The 15573-nt window shown below is 43.4% G+C and overlaps 1 protein-coding gene across 1 annotated transcript in view; it reads left to right on the top strand.

Annotated features, from left to right (window-relative positions):
* The first annotated feature begins 5135 nt into the window (after positions 1-5135).
* SPAG5 (sperm associated antigen 5) overlaps positions 5136-15573 on the top strand; it is a 31385-nt gene continuing 20947 nt past the window's right edge. Inside the window, exons 1-7 of the mRNA XM_075263062.1 lie at positions 5136-5207; positions 6697-6834; positions 7984-9443; positions 10368-10551; positions 11222-11341; positions 13827-13919; positions 14778-14912. Coding sequence (XP_075119163.1) covers positions 5151-5207; positions 6697-6834; positions 7984-9443; positions 10368-10551; positions 11222-11341; positions 13827-13919; positions 14778-14912 — 2187 coding nt within the window. The 5' untranslated portion in view covers positions 5136-5150. The remainder of the gene's footprint in view (positions 5208-6696; positions 6835-7983; positions 9444-10367; positions 10552-11221; positions 11342-13826; positions 13920-14777; positions 14913-15573) is intronic.

The following is a 15573-nucleotide window of genomic DNA, read 5'->3' as shown; positions in this document are numbered from 1 at the left end:
TTAGAACAAAAAATGATTAAGATTAATAGGGGTGCCCAAACTTTTTCATAGGACTGTATATAGGGTCAGGTGCGTGGAGAAGTGAGGAGTCAAAGATGTCTGTGTTGCAAACTTTACAGAGTCAAGTCACAGCTGGAAGAAGTGGTCATGGTGGTCCAAAGAGAAAAGACGAAAATGTGGGAAGACGTCTCCTGTAGGTTCACCACTGAGCACGGGTATTGAAAGCTGCTGTGTACAGCTGATCAGTGCAAGGGCCACTTGTCACATAAGCATAGCACATAAAATTCTAAATCCTGGACAAACCCTTTAATTGAAATTAATATATAGTTGCCTTGATGTATTTGGCCTGACTGCACAAATGGTAGGAGAGAGTAAGTGTTCTTACTTAAAAAAAAAAATCCAACTTTTACATAACTGATGACTTTAACCTGTATTTAATAGGTGCCGTGAGGAAGCAAGGGGTAGTGCCTTATAATAGAAAAAAACTTGTCATCACTTATACTGTATGATATTATAATTCATGTACGTAAACTGTATATAGAGGTTTCTAGCTAGACTTTCCTTGGATTATTCTGCCACCTAGAGGTGAAGACCAGTAATGCTAGCAATGCTATTTACTTCGCGATTCCAATCCTGCCCACGGCTGCCTCCTCTTCCCTTCCAAACTGGACCTCTTACATGAGCGTCTGTTTGGCCACAGAAAAATGGCTGAACTGACATGCGCAGTCAGCTCTGATGGCGCGGCCGATGACATGGCGAAGAGGCGTTGGTGGAGAGTCTTCGGAGAGTTTTAAATCAAACCGTTGGAAATTAGCTTTTGAGGATTTTGAGACGGTTTCAAAAACTGATGTCGCGCAGAGAGCCAAACACTGATGTGAACCCAGTCTGAACAGGTTGTGCCTACTTGTATGGAATGGACTGGGTTGCACGCCCTTACAGTAGGTCCGCCTCAGCATATAAAAAAAATCACATAATTTTAGAGTTTTGGATTTTTTTTTCTGCAGCAAAAAGATAGAGGATAGAAAGGGAGAGAATGTGCAGCGTGCTATGCACCTACTTCTGACAAATCTCAAACATTTTGCTATGTGCCCCCATAGAGTATAATCCTCCTAATATTATATGTCCCCACATAATTATATTCCCCTCCAATTGCCCGACAATATGAAGAACCTAGAGGGGGAAATTAAAGGGGCTCTATCATTGGGGATATGCATTTTAAACTAAGGACACGTTGGAATAGCTGAATTCAGCGCACTGTTGGCTTTCTAGTGGTATATAAAACCACATGTGCAGGAGGACATCAAAGGTTCTATGGCTGGGTTCACACTACCGCCGCTGTCCGCCTTCCGTTTTTCCATGGTAAATCCCGGGGAAACTGGACAGGGGACGGCTTCCCGGCAGTCAGCTTTAAAACCCATACATTTGAATAGGTTTTAAAAGTAAACCATTGGTGTCCGCCTGCAGCATCTCCGCGGGGAAACTGTTTGTTTTTTGGCCAGACATAAAGTCCTGCATGTCCAGCCAAAAAAACGTTTTCCTCGGGAAGAAGCTGCATACGGACATCGGCAGTTTGCAGATTTACGGGTTATTAGCTAAAGATATGCCTTTAAAAAGACTATTCAGATGCTGCAATTAGTTTGTAAAAAGACACCCCCTGTTATTATTAATTACCTTGGTAATTGATATGTAAATGATCTTGATTGTGCACGGTGGGCGTCGTGCACCCCTTAGTGTCATAGCTTCTGCACACCCACCGCTGTCTCCAAGCCCCCCTCCTCCTTCTTATTGACGGCGGTTTTTTATTGAAAGCATGCGCGTGTGCAGTGGCGCTCCCTTTGGCATGCTACTGCGCACGCCATTTTCCCATAAAGAACATTGCGAGCTGGAGCATGTGCAGTAGCACGCCGTAGGGTCATGCCCATCATGTACGATTAAAGTTCATTTAAAAACGGGGGTCTTTTTACAAACTAATAGCAGCTCCTGAATAGTCTTTTTAAAGGTTCTCTTTAGCTCCTAACCCGTAAATCTGCTGATAGAGCCCCTGTAGAGCTGACCGCCGGAAAGCCGCCCCCTGTGCAGCTTCTCTGGGGAATAGGTCGGAGACCCGGAAAGCGGACACAGGCGCAAGTGTGAACACCTCCTAAATGGTCTGCAGTGCGCTATATACCACTGTACGGTCCGGTCACTATACGGACACTGTACGGTCACTATGCAGTCACTACGGTCACTATACGGTCAGTATACAGTGACCGAATCGGTATACCTAAATTAGGAGCCCACTTGGCTATGTAGGCGCCGCTGTGCTGTGCCCCTAGCTGCCCCTTGGGCTCTGTCTGTGTCCCCTGTTTTTGCAGTCTGCGGGGCAGATGTGAGCAGAGTCTAATGTCCCTCTCAGTCACGTGACCTCGCGTGTCGGGCTCTCTGTCCCTCCGCCTATACCTTGTACCTGACCCCGCCCATCTATCCTGTTAGCTGTGGTCTGCGCACTATTACCCGCACTAGCCCCGCCCCATTGCGTGGTGTAACCTATACTACTGTAAACAGTGCGTAACTAAGACAAGTGACCGCAACCAGCGAGGAGTGGTTGTTTCAAAACGAGGCTCGGAACGCTACAATGGTGTGACTTGTGATTGGTCCTACTTCAGCCAATAGAATCCTGTGTGACTGATTTGAACTACTGGCGCTGAGTGAACACACAACAGCAAAGCTTCGAGTATTTGACAGGTAATGGACCGCGGGTCTGGCGGTGTTAGTGGGGAAGGGTAGGCGTCACTCTCACTCCTCAGGCGCCGTCTATGATACTGTGTCAGGACGGCCTCGTATGTATGAGTATAGCGAGCCCCGTGACTACCGTCTGCTCTGTGTATCCGACCTTCTGCCATATGTACCCGCCCCCACTGCCCGGTGTAACATAGAAGTAGTCACTAACAGTTCTGGGGGCGCCCGAGAGTCTCCTAAGTCTCCATTATATAGTAACCCTGTAATCTCCACAGCTACGAGCTCAGGTACTGTGCAGTGTCTACATGTACAGGTCAGGTTCAGGCGGGTAGTCATCATGTAGCAGTGTATATATGGTGGACATGGAAATGTCTATGTAAATACCCTGCCCTTCATGTAGCAGTGTATATATGGTGGACATGAAATGTCTATGTAAATACCCTGCCCTTCATGTAGCAGGGCTGCCCACATCACCACAAAGCGGCTTCTTAAGCTGACCAGAAAAGTTAAAGGAGTTACCTCACGAACGACACTTATGGCCTATCCAGAGTTCTCGGTTGTCCAGCACTCCTGTACCCCGACCTCACTGACTGTGAGATCCAGACTGTCAGACATAGTTGGGCTGTACAGAAACAGTGTAGCTCTCTTCTATGCTATTTCTGTAACTATTATAGAAATGAATACGAGTTACAGAGGATGCTAGGCTGTAAGGCCCACCCTTGTTATAGCAGGGAGATGGCTGAACCGAAATTACCAATACTGATCAGCACCGGTGGAGGACAGCGCACTGATGGCTTTCTAGCAGTATATAACACCACATAAAGAGAACCTTTCATGTCCTCAGGCACATGCGGTTTTATATACCGCCGGAAAGCCGACAGTGCACTGAATTCAGCGCACTGTCTTCTTTCCCGTTATGTGCCCCAGGTCTGGAGATATCGGTGCCATTACTGATCTCTGCCCACTGCGTTCCTGACAGTCTAGCTGGGCTGTGAGGAACACCCCCACCTGACAGTGCTAATCCATAGCCCTGTATGGTCAGGGGGGCATTCCTCAAAGCCCGGATAGACTGTCAGGAACGCCCTTCTGACAGTGGGGAAAGATTGGTAATGGCACCGATATCTCCAGACCTGGGCCATATAACGGGAAAGCTGATAGTGCGCTGAATTCAGCACAGTGTCTGCTTTCCGGCGGTATATGAAACAGCTTGTGAAATGTTCTCTTTAAGTCTCAGGCACACAACTATACTTTTTATCTGCAATTGCAGATACAAGTATGACCACACTCTTTTATATGGGTCCATACACAAAGCCGTAGTTTTTGCAGATGTGTTTCCAGGCCACAGTGAAGAGCAGCAACATATAGAGCAGGTCCTGTACTTATCTGTATTTATGGCTCGGTCCATTCTTTTCAATGTATGACTCAGTAAAAATCATAATGACACGTGATCCCAATCCGTGTGTCATCCATGCCATTTTTACTGACCTGTACATTGCATGCGGTTGTGTGCATGTAGCCCAACAGAAACAGCAAAGAACTGTGAGCTATGTTGTTACTATAAATCCCATTTGCTTTTATGAGTTACGGAAATATTATAAGTCATACTGCTGCACTGCTTCTTTTTTTTTTCTTTTTTCTTTCTTTACTATAAATGTAGATTCTGAGCCCCATATAGGGATCACAATGTTTTTTTTTTTTCCTATCAGTATGTCATTGTAGAATGAGAGGAAATCCATCACAATCATGGGGAGAACATACAAACTTCTTGCAGATGTTTTTCCTGGCAGGATTTCAACCCAGGACTCCAGCGCTGCAAGGCTGCAGTGCTAACCACTGAGCCACCGAGTTGCCCCAGTGCTACACTGTTTCTATAAAACGTGACTACCAGTGACAGTCTAGATTTCACTGTCAATTATGTATTTTAGAGACATATACAGGTCCCAGGTGTGGGACTCCCAGCGATCAGGCCCATACTGTGGATACATTGTAATGATAAATTGTTATTGTGTGATACCGTGTTTCTCTGAAAATAAAGACAGGTTCTTCTATTTATTATTCAGAACCTTTTTTTTATTCTCTCCAGTCAAATTTTGTAAAATGTTTAGGTTTAGTAACCCTAACTTACATTCACAATTGATGGGTCTTAAACAAACTTTCTGGCACTCTCCCTATCTAAACACTGTGTGTGGTACCGTGCCCTCTCTATCTCCTCTCCTTTACGCTATGGGGTAGGTTCTGTAGTGGAGTGGCTGCATCTGTGAGATCGAACAGGGATGACACCTGATGTGTGGTCACATAGGGAGCCAAACCCACAGCATAGTAGCAGCTAGGAGGTGGGACTCTGGAGCAGGTGAGTGGATTTTGCCCTGCCAATAATTCTTAAGAGAAATTGATTTTTTTTATTTCATTTTAGACACTGAAACAAATGCATCATGTGGTCTCCGGCCAACCCTGCTAGTGATGAAAACCAAGTTCCTGCCGTACAAAATGTAAGTCAAGTGGTTTTCTACTTATGCTTAAAATAGACCAGTCTACCATGTTTGTTTTTTCTTGTTTGTAGTAGGGACTAAATCACCAGTTGAAGTATATAAAAGAAAATGAAATAGGAATCACAGCAGAGCAGGGTTATTGTACAGCTAAAGATAGAAGACACAAGGGAGCATATGTAACATACACAGTATACTGAAGATATAAACCACACTGAGGTAGAGGGGGAGGTCTGTAGGCTGCCGGATATCATGAGACATTGGTTATGGTGATGGTATATCCACCAGAGGAACACTATAAAGGACCGGCAGCAATATTTTCCTGCGTGTTTTTATTCATTTTTTTTACCTTGTCTTTTTGCACAAGTACAGTAATCTTTCGTTCAGGGTTCGTTCACACTTGCGCTCGGTGTCTGGTGTGTGCATTCCGCCAGAATTCCGTCTTCAGCCCCGGCGAAACTGGACATTGGACGGAAACCCGGCTGTCAACTTTAAAACCCATTCACTGTCTGCGTGGAAGCACTTTTTTTTTTTTTTTTCTTAGCTGGACACAAAGTGAGACATGCAGGACTTTGTGTCCGGCTTAAAAAAACCCATTTTCCCTGCAGACAGGCAGCAGGCAGACACCGGTGGTCAACTTTACAAACCCATTCAAGTGAGGGCGGGTTCACACCTGCGCCCGGTCTCCGCTTTGCAGGTTTCTGTCTTCTGCCCAAGAAACTGGACAGGAGACGGAAACCCAGCTGTCAGTTTTTAAACCCATTCTTATGAATGGGTTTGCAAAGTGTCCGCCCGTGAGCATCTTCTGTCTCTCCGTGGCGAAACAGTGTTTTTTAACCAGATACAAAGTCGGACATGCAGGACTTTGTGTCCGGTTAAAATAAAAACTGTTTCGCCGCGAAGACCAGAAGACACTCACAGGCGGAAACTGACTGCCATGTTTCTGTCTCCTGTCCAGTTTCTCGGGCAGAAGACGGAAACCCACAAAGCGGAGACTGGGCGCAGACGTGAATCCGCCCTGAATGGGTTTTAAAGCTGACCGCCGAGGTTTCGTCCCCTGTCCAGTTTCGCCGGGGCTGGTGGAAATCTGGCGGAATGCACACACCGGACACCGAGCGCAAGTGTGAACGAAACTTTACTTTCGGCTGCGAACGGGCCTCCATTCTCTTGTGAACAGGGAGTCATTGTTATTATTGAGAAATATCTTTATGTGGCACATATGAAACTAAATCTTGTGTGGTCTGCACATTTGGCTCTGTAAAGCATTTTTGTATAGAACCAGTTCTAGGAGAACCTCCTACAATTGCTTGCAGAAAGTGTTGGTAAATTTGTCTGCCAGTGGTTAAGCTATTCTTCCTGATGCAGTGCTATGATGCTATTCTGCCATACCATTATCCATTCAGGTCAGTCTACTGCTGATCCAGTCAGGTAGTTTCTACCCCGGCTGTAAAATGCTACAACTAATCTAAGTTGTTTTCTCTGTTTTCTGTAGGTACATCGTAAGTCTGTTGGTCGGACTCCCTTCAAGGTTGTTACTGGTCAGCAACTTGCTGCGCTCGATCCAAATATTCTTGTCAATAAAAGACCTTCCCTGTCTAAAACATCCAGTCGCTCATCTCTTACAAGCAAGGTAAAAATTCACATATGACTTTTTGGAAAATGAGTTCAGAAAAATGAAATCTAGTAGCAGCAGTGACCATTCAGGATTAATCTCTAATGTGCATTTATGATTTTGGAGGGAATTGGATAAAATAGTCGTCAGTCTTGCTCCACGTATAATATGTTTGTTGTTCCAAGTCATGTGCAGTAAAGGTAGGAAACTCATTCATACTGCAGTTCACCCAAGGCCAGAAGCCCATGGCACCAACCATTGTCCATATTTGAAGGTTGTATGAAGCAGTTGTGGGATTAGACACAGAAAACGGTCCAAAAGAAGTCCGAGCTATTGCATTGTATAGGCATACATATGCCACTCATAGGCTTACTTTATTAAGAAATATTGCAGCCATGTTTTGCTTATCCAGGCATAGTGACATACATGTGAATTGATTCTGCAGTTCAGCCATGTTTACTTGGACAGACTGAGCTGTAGTACCATATTTACAATTCCTCAATATCGGATTGGTGGTCTGACATCTGGACCCCATGCCGATTAGCTGCTCCAGGCATCAACCAATACAAGAACCTATACTGCAGACAAAGCCAGAACCAGCAGGTTCCTTCCATTGAATGGTGGCTGAACTGGAGTATCGCATCTCTGTCCAATTCACTTGAATGGAAGTAGAGCTGCAGCTCTCCAGCATTGCAGCTATACAGTGATTGGAGCCTTCTGGTTTTGTTCCGTTAAGGGAGCATTCACACAGAGTAACGCGGCATTGATTCTGACGCGATACCTCACGTAAGAATCCGCGCTGCAAAACAGAATCCCATTGATGTCAGTGGGTTCCGTTTAACGCACGTAACACATTGCAATCCAAGGGTTAAAAATCCTCCCATTGATTTTGATGCGTTACGCGAGTTAAACGGAACCCATTGAAGTAAATGGGATTCTGATTGGCAATGCTGATTCTTACGCGCTTTATCGTGTCAGAATCAACGCCGTGTTACTCCGTGTGAATGCCCCCTGTAGGTTTCGGTAACAGTAACTGCTTGGAACAGCACGATAGCTCAGCAATATCAAAAGTGGTTAGCCATGAAACCTCTGTAGTATGTCAAGCTAATAAAAATAACTTTAAGGGTTGGTTTAAAATTGAAGATTTTCAACTATTCTCTTCTATAGGAGTCTACAAGAGTCAGCGTTGGCACACAAGTCAATATTTGGATTGACCATTGCTACAGTGGTAACTTGACAAAAAGTTCAGTAACCGAAACCAACACTTCGTTGACTCTTCCTCCTCCTTCTTCTCTCTTGGAGTCTTTATTGTCTGAAGACGACTCCCTGAATTTACCTGCTGGTCCTGAAGACTGTGATCCGTTTAGTCAGTCTTGTGACATTGCCGTACTATCACAGTCTACAGATTCGCTTGAAAGCCATGGTGCGATGGGTGACCTCAGTGAAGGTTATCACAGTCAGTCAGTAAATGATGTTGCTCATGGCCTTCATGGTGAGCAATTGTTAACCTTACCCTCCACTAATACTATTAATGAGATAGGTGCTACATGGGAAGCTGAGACATGCCAAAAGACAAGGCTTATGCCAAATGAGCCTGAAAGCCTTGAAGATGCACATGGGGTCCTATTACCTGGAAGTCCTCTTACAGATATTCCAGAACCTGATGAAATAACTTCAAAAGATGAAGATAGTATTGTAGAAGATGTTATACACCTCAGTGCTTATCACATGAGCAAACCTGCAGTTGTCCTTCCTTCCGAAAAAAATAAGAGCCGGTTAGAAGAGCTCTATGGAGTGGCGCCAAACCCTGCCACGCCTGCAAATGACACCTATGAGATAGATCCTCACCATACTGCGGCTTCTTTTACAGACGTGTTGTCTGAAGTCGCTGAGATTATTGAAAACTGGAACTTGTCTAGAAAAGATGACGATGGCTCCCAAACTGAGCCAACCGATGATGAAGACAAAGTTGAGTGTTGTCTACCGGTGGAGACGTCTTCATCTCTCCCAGGCATTGTGGTAGATAATCTTAGGGAAACGCAGCTGCTCAGTGGTTTACAAGAAAGTCTTGACCCTGTAGTCGATGATTATTATGAGAAAAGTCTTTATGTTTTACCTCTTGAGGACTCTCTTGTTACAGAAGTGATATTTCTCGATTCTGAGGCGTCTTCATATAGAACAATGAATTACCCTCCAGAGACGAGTGCAAACCATTGCTGTACGCCTATTGATCCTATTATGACTGAAGGTTCCACTACATTAACAAATACTAAGTGGTTTTCTCCGATACCTAATATGGATCCGATCCCTAACCCTGATCAAGGGAAGGTCCCGGAGAATACTCCATTCACTGAAAGCTGTCCCACTCCAATGATCCCGAATCCTTCAAAACTTCATGACCTCCAGTTAATTAGCAAAGAAATCTTTAAACATCTTACTCCAAAGATGTTTTCCTCCCCTCACGAAGTTGGGACTTCTATGACTCCAGTATCAACCACTGAGGAAGTGACGTGGACGACACCTATAATGCTTCTGAACAAAAGCATGAACACTTCTTGTGACTTCATAGGGAAGAGGGAGAAGAGCGCAAAGGATAATTCCTCTGAGACGGATTCGGCTCTATGGACGTAAGTAACATGCATTCAATATTTTTCAGTTAGAATATGAGAACTGGGCATATTAAATTCCAGGCAGGAGGCCCCATACACATGAGATTCTTGTCCCGTATTGCCATAATTGATGAGTTTGGCTGATGGTTTTCTAATGTGTATGGTCTGAAGACCCAATCATTAGCCATTCTTCTAAGGGTAAAGCTTCCAAGCGAGAAAAGTGTTTTACCTTCTACTGAATGGCTTTTGTAGCTGAATACTTAAAGGTAGTCTATCATTAGAAAATTAATGTAAAGGCTATTCTGCTCTTACCTTCCATTCTCTTCTGCTCCCCGCCATTTTTTTTTTTTTTTCCCTATCTGTATGTTTTTGGAATATGGGAGGAAATCCAAGCAAACACGGGGAGAACATACAAACTCCTTGCAGATGTTGTTCCTGGCAGGATTTGATCCCAGGACTTCAGCGCTGCAAGGCTGCAGTGCTAACCACCGAGCCACCGTGTTGCATGCTCCTCGCCATCTCTGTAAAAATCTGGTTCTTGTGATAAGCAAATTAAGCTCAGGGAGCACAGGGGCGTACCCCCTGTTCTCCAAGCACACCCGCGTCATCACCTAATGACGCCCCTTAGTTCATTCCCTTCGTGCCCCTCTGCATCTTTTTCTGGTCTTCTGCTTTGCATAGGCATCCAATGCTGCGCTATACGTGGTTCAAATCCTGCGCAGAAAAGCTGGGTGAGGATCTCTTACTTATCTCTGTTTCGAGATATATATATATATATATATATATATATATATATATATATATATATATATATATATATATATATATATATATATATATATATATATAGGGCTCTGAAGTTACTTTTAAGTGTAAGAACTTTACATACTGTGAGGTCGGAGTCTATAATGGACTCTTTATGTCTGTCACTTCATCTTCCAGTTTCTCTAGGGAGGCCTTATCTAGTGCATCTCGGGAGGAGCTGATGGATCGCCTGGAAGGCACATTAATCGTAGTGGAAGTGCTTTCTCGACAGCTTCAAGGCTGGCAACAAAAGAACATTTCATCTAAACCATCTGAGCAGAGGGAGTGTGCTACCCAGACGTGTGTCACTTCCATTAGTACGGTAAGGGCAGAATATCTACTCATAGTAGTGTACAAGACCTACTGTTAGCAAATGGAAATGACTATTCTACGTGTCCAATGCAACTCCTTAATAAATGATTAATTATTTAGGAATACTCACCTTAACAACCCCTCTCGGGTGCCAGCTGTTCTCTTCTACCTTTAAAGCAATATTCCAGTTACAGTAAGTTACCCGCATCCATGCTGTCTCCGGCAGTCCTCATTCAAATGAATGGAGCGACGTGTGCTGTACGTAACCCAGTTCTCGAGATCGGTAGTGATCCCAGAGGTGGAAGACTCATTGATCAGTAAGTTACCCCCTATACTTTGAGTAAGGAGTAACTTGTTGTAACTGGAATTCCCCTTTTCATTTGATAATCACTTGAATAAGATTGAGATTTTATTTTTGAGGGAAAAAATCTCCCAGTCCTATGTAGCTTAATAATATTATATTAGTAAATGTGCCAGGTACTGTGGATCCAAATTGCCACTCACGTCATTGTACACATCCAAACTGATGGATAGCTTACTTTAGACTATACGCACACAGAGATATATATGTGTGTGTATATATAATTATTATTATTATTATTTTCTTATTTTTTAATGTTCAATTTTCTTCCTCATTGATCTTATTAACTTGACTTTCTCTCCCAAATCCTTTTTTGCAGGAGGAACAGTATTACCATAATCTGTACATGAGAACACTTAATAGACTTCAGTCTGTGCAGCAGAGTCAGGAGCAAGAAGAGACATTACAGCAGCATCTTAAAGAAGCTACTGAAGCTTTGGTAGGTTGGGTCCATTCTCCTGTTCATGAGGATTACACCACCTTGATGTACAGTACAATATGTTCTGTGACAGATTTTGCAGTTTGTAAAGAAAACCGATCCCTGCATTGCCAGTCCACAGTCAGACAACAATAGTGATCAGCTGGTTCAGTGCCGTTCACTTCTGGTGACATCACACAACCAAACTATGGGACACATTTATCAAAACAAGCAGAAACAATATTGTGGATAAAATACAATAAATGCATCATAATGGCACAAACATCATACGTGTTGTGCATTGCACTTACCACATTGAATATGCATTACATTGCACACGCTCCCCATCCACTAGAAGCTTCTGGCACCTGGAGGTTGCCAGTACAGCTGATCTGTGTGGGGTCCAGGCATCCGATGCCAACAGATCACATACTGATGACCTGTCCTTTCAATAGTTCATCATTATGGGGTCGGAAAACGCCTTAAAGAGGGTCTGTCAGCAGGAATATCAGTATCAATAGCTGATAGACAATATCTTTTAACGTTGCTTCTACACTTTCCTAAAGTGTATTTTTGCATTGCAGCTCCGTTTTCATAAAGATAATTTTTATTTCTATGTGAAATAGCTGAAAATGAGTTTATTGGAGTTTGCTCACCTGCTGGGGCTTCACGCTCTGCTCTAGATAATGGTCCCCAACTGCAGACAAAGTGTGATTGTGGCAAATGTCACTCAGGCAATGGGGGGCGTAGCTCATCTGCAGTTAGGGGCAGGAGAAGACAAGTCCCTAAAGTCCTTTTCAGGTAATCGTCATAAGAATAAAACACTGATTCTCATAAAAATTTAGCTGCAATACAGAATTAAAAACAAAACCATCTAGGGCTCGTTCACACGTGAGCAAAGGGGAGGTTTTTGACAGCGGATTTTGTGTCAAAAACCTCCCCTTTACAATGGTGGTCTATGCAGACCGCCAGGCTTCTTTTCTCCGCTAGCGGCGGGCTGCTGCTAGCGGAGAAAAGAAGCAACATGTCCTTTCTTCAGGCTTCCGCCCCCGGCAGCACCCTCCTTTGTCGGCTCATTTCATTTCAATGTGAAATATAGCTCTAAAAAAAAAAAAAAAACGCAAAAAAATCTGCAACAAAAAAACTGTTTCCGCAATGTGGAACCTTAGCCTTAGAAAGTGTAGAAGACATCAAATCAAATCATCCTGCAAGATACTGTCAGGGTGGGTTCACACTTGCGCCCGTCTCCGCTTTAGGCAATCTGGCGGGTTTCTATCCTCTGCCCTGAGAAACTGGACAGGAGACGAAAACCGGCAGTCACAAAGTCGGACATGCAGGACTTTGTAACAGACCAGAAAAGTAGGACCAACTTCATATAAACTCTATTTGCCACAGTATGAGTTAAGAAGTAAAAGATCCGCGCTTACCCTCAGGATAGTTGAATAATCGCCTTTATTTAAAAATCACAAACAGGGATCTTCATCGCTACGCGTTACGGGACACCCTGGTCCCTTTTTCAAGTGCAAAAATAGATCATTATGCAGGACTTTGTGTCCGGTTAAAAAAAAAACAAAAACGATTTCACCGCGGAGAGGCAGAAGACGCTCACAGGCGGACACTTTGCAAACCCATTCCAGTGAATGGGTTTGAAAACTGACTGCCGGTTTCCGTCTCCTGTCCAGTTTCTCGGGCAGAAGATAGAAACCATCAAAGCGGAGACCGGGCGCTGGTATGAACCCGCCCTCATTACTTTGATACTAATTTTCCTGCTGACAGTCTTCCTTTAGAAACATTCAAACAATAGCATTTAGTAATAATATATATTTAATTTTTAATCTGTTGCGTGCGCATCGGAAGACCAAAAGAAATGTGGACCTTTAATAACTGCAGTGCCTGCCACTTTTTCACACATAAAACCACTTTAGGTTATAGAATGTGATAAATGTTCCCTGCTGCCATCTGGTATTGCCGAAATGGGCTGATGCAGATGGATAGCTAGAATGTCAATGTGACACGGGATAAAACCTCTTCAGATGAAGGAATACTGTATATTGGACCTTCTTTGAGGTGATACATATTTTTGAAGGCACTCAGGCTGTCTTATAGCTGAAAAACAATCCAAATAATTCAAGACCCTGGGTTGTAACCCTTCATTTACCTTTTATGAGCTTCTTTCAGAATGACCTAATGTTTAATGTTTCAGTCATTGAAGTATTTAGTAAGGTAAAAAGTTTACAATGGCTTAAAAAAAAGTAAAAGTAACCTCATCAATTGCTCACCATTTCTTTCCCGGTTTGTATTCAATGGTCCCTCCCAACAGATACAAAGTGATTGCTTAGTCAATGGATGGTGACCGCCCCCTGCCTGTGATGGGCTGGGGTGTTGGGAGAGACCAAGGAGTAGACGCAGGGCAACACTGAAATGGAAGCAGCGGCAATCGGTCAGGGGAGTAATTCTATTTTTATTTATTTAGCAATACTACTATGCTCTGATTCTGTTCTTCTAGACCTCACACCAGAATGAAGCTTCATCCATGATTGAGTTTGCAAAGAGTCTGTACGATGTTACACAAAAAGACAGAAGTGACTTACAGCAAAAGGTAAGGAATTACAGCTCATAATGTACAATGTAAGCCAAAAATGGCTACGAGGTTATTACTTACCTTAAAGGGTTTTTTTTTCTGAGCTAGAGGTTTAGAGGTTTGCCAAGAGTTAAAAATTATATATGGCAAATAAATAATCAAAGTTCTGGGATTTTCATGCAAACATAGAGAGAATTTACATTCAAAGAGTTTTTGGCTTCGTATTACCTATCACTTATCACTGCATCAATAGGTTTCACAACTTTCTAAGGGTCAGTGCATACAGAGTTTTTTGGCGCTGATTTTGACGCTGAATCTGCCACAAAATCAGCCTTCAAAAAAAAAAAAAAAAGAAAAGCCTTCCAATAGATTTCTATTGTGTAAAGTGACTAAACCTTATTATATTACAGGGGGACTGTCAGCAGTAAATTGGTTATAGACCTAATCCTAGTACCTTGTAACTACCTCTGTTATTCGGCTTTGGTGCCCCCTTTTTCATGTAAATCACAGTTTTTTCCATACCTGAATGAGAGAGAAAATTTAAAAAAAATGCTTCACTTGGGAATCTAGAGGTAATACTGAAGCTTGGGCGCTCCCCAAGGCACTTTTCCCCTCCCCTGCATATGGCTAAAGCTGGGATTTACATGAAAATGGGGCTGCAAAGCTGAGTAACAGAGACTTGTTTGAAAACTGTGATTTGGGGATGTGCTGGGATTAGCTTTATAACCAATTTCCTGCTGACAGACTCCCTTTATGGGTTACATCCAGGGTAAGAAATAGAAATAATTTTATATTTACATGTAATGCAGTCTTCAGATGTAATGATAAAGTTGATAAAATGCCAATACTGAACTTTTTATCCTGTTTGGATCCTAGATGAGCCATACTCGTAAGCTTTTTGCAGACCACATGAGCATTTTGGAGAAGATGAGTGAGAAGGTAAAGGACGGTTTCCTTCAGAGGGATGAAATGAAAGCCAAAATGGAAAAAGCTCTAGAGGCTAAGGCTGCGGTATGTAGACCTGACCCTGCTCACAAATATCAAGGAAACGCCTTATACTTTGTATGGTGCATGATCAGCAATATCTAATAATAATATCGAGTTAGGGCTCGTTCACATCTGCGTTCTCCTCTCCGTACTGCAGGTTTCCTTTTCCTGCATAAAACGGAGCAGGAGACGGAAACCTGCAGGAGTCTTTCTCACCCATTCATTTGAATGGGTGAGAAAGCTGTCCGGCCGTGAGCGGCGGTGAGTGTTTTGCGCTCTCCGCCGCGAAACCGGGTTTTATAATCCGGACACAGAGTCGGACATGCAGTACTCTGTGTCCGGATTAAAAAAACGGTTTCGCGGCGGAGAGCATAAAACGCTCACCCCCGCTCACGGCCGGACCTGGTCTGTGGTTTCCGTCTTCTGGCATGCAGAAGACGGAAACCACAGAACAGAGACCAGAACGCAGGTGGGAACCTAGCGTCAGTCCAGTATTGTCTGCTGCAGTGTTAGTACACAATATCTCACGTATATGACATTACAATAGCTCGTTCATCCTCCTTTGGGTGTATAGCGTCCAGTTCTTTATCTAGGACCCTGTTTTGTTTTTTTTTGTTTTTTTCTTATGAATGTTCTATAGAAGATCTACCTACTTTACTTGTGTGAAAAAGATTGAAGTCATTTG

The sequence above is a fragment of the Leptodactylus fuscus genome, chromosome 2 (genome assembly GCF_031893055.1).
Source record: "Leptodactylus fuscus isolate aLepFus1 chromosome 2, aLepFus1.hap2, whole genome shotgun sequence".
NCBI lineage: Eukaryota > Metazoa > Chordata > Amphibia > Anura > Leptodactylidae > Leptodactylus > Leptodactylus fuscus.
This window is presented reverse-complemented; position numbering and strand designations above follow the sequence as displayed.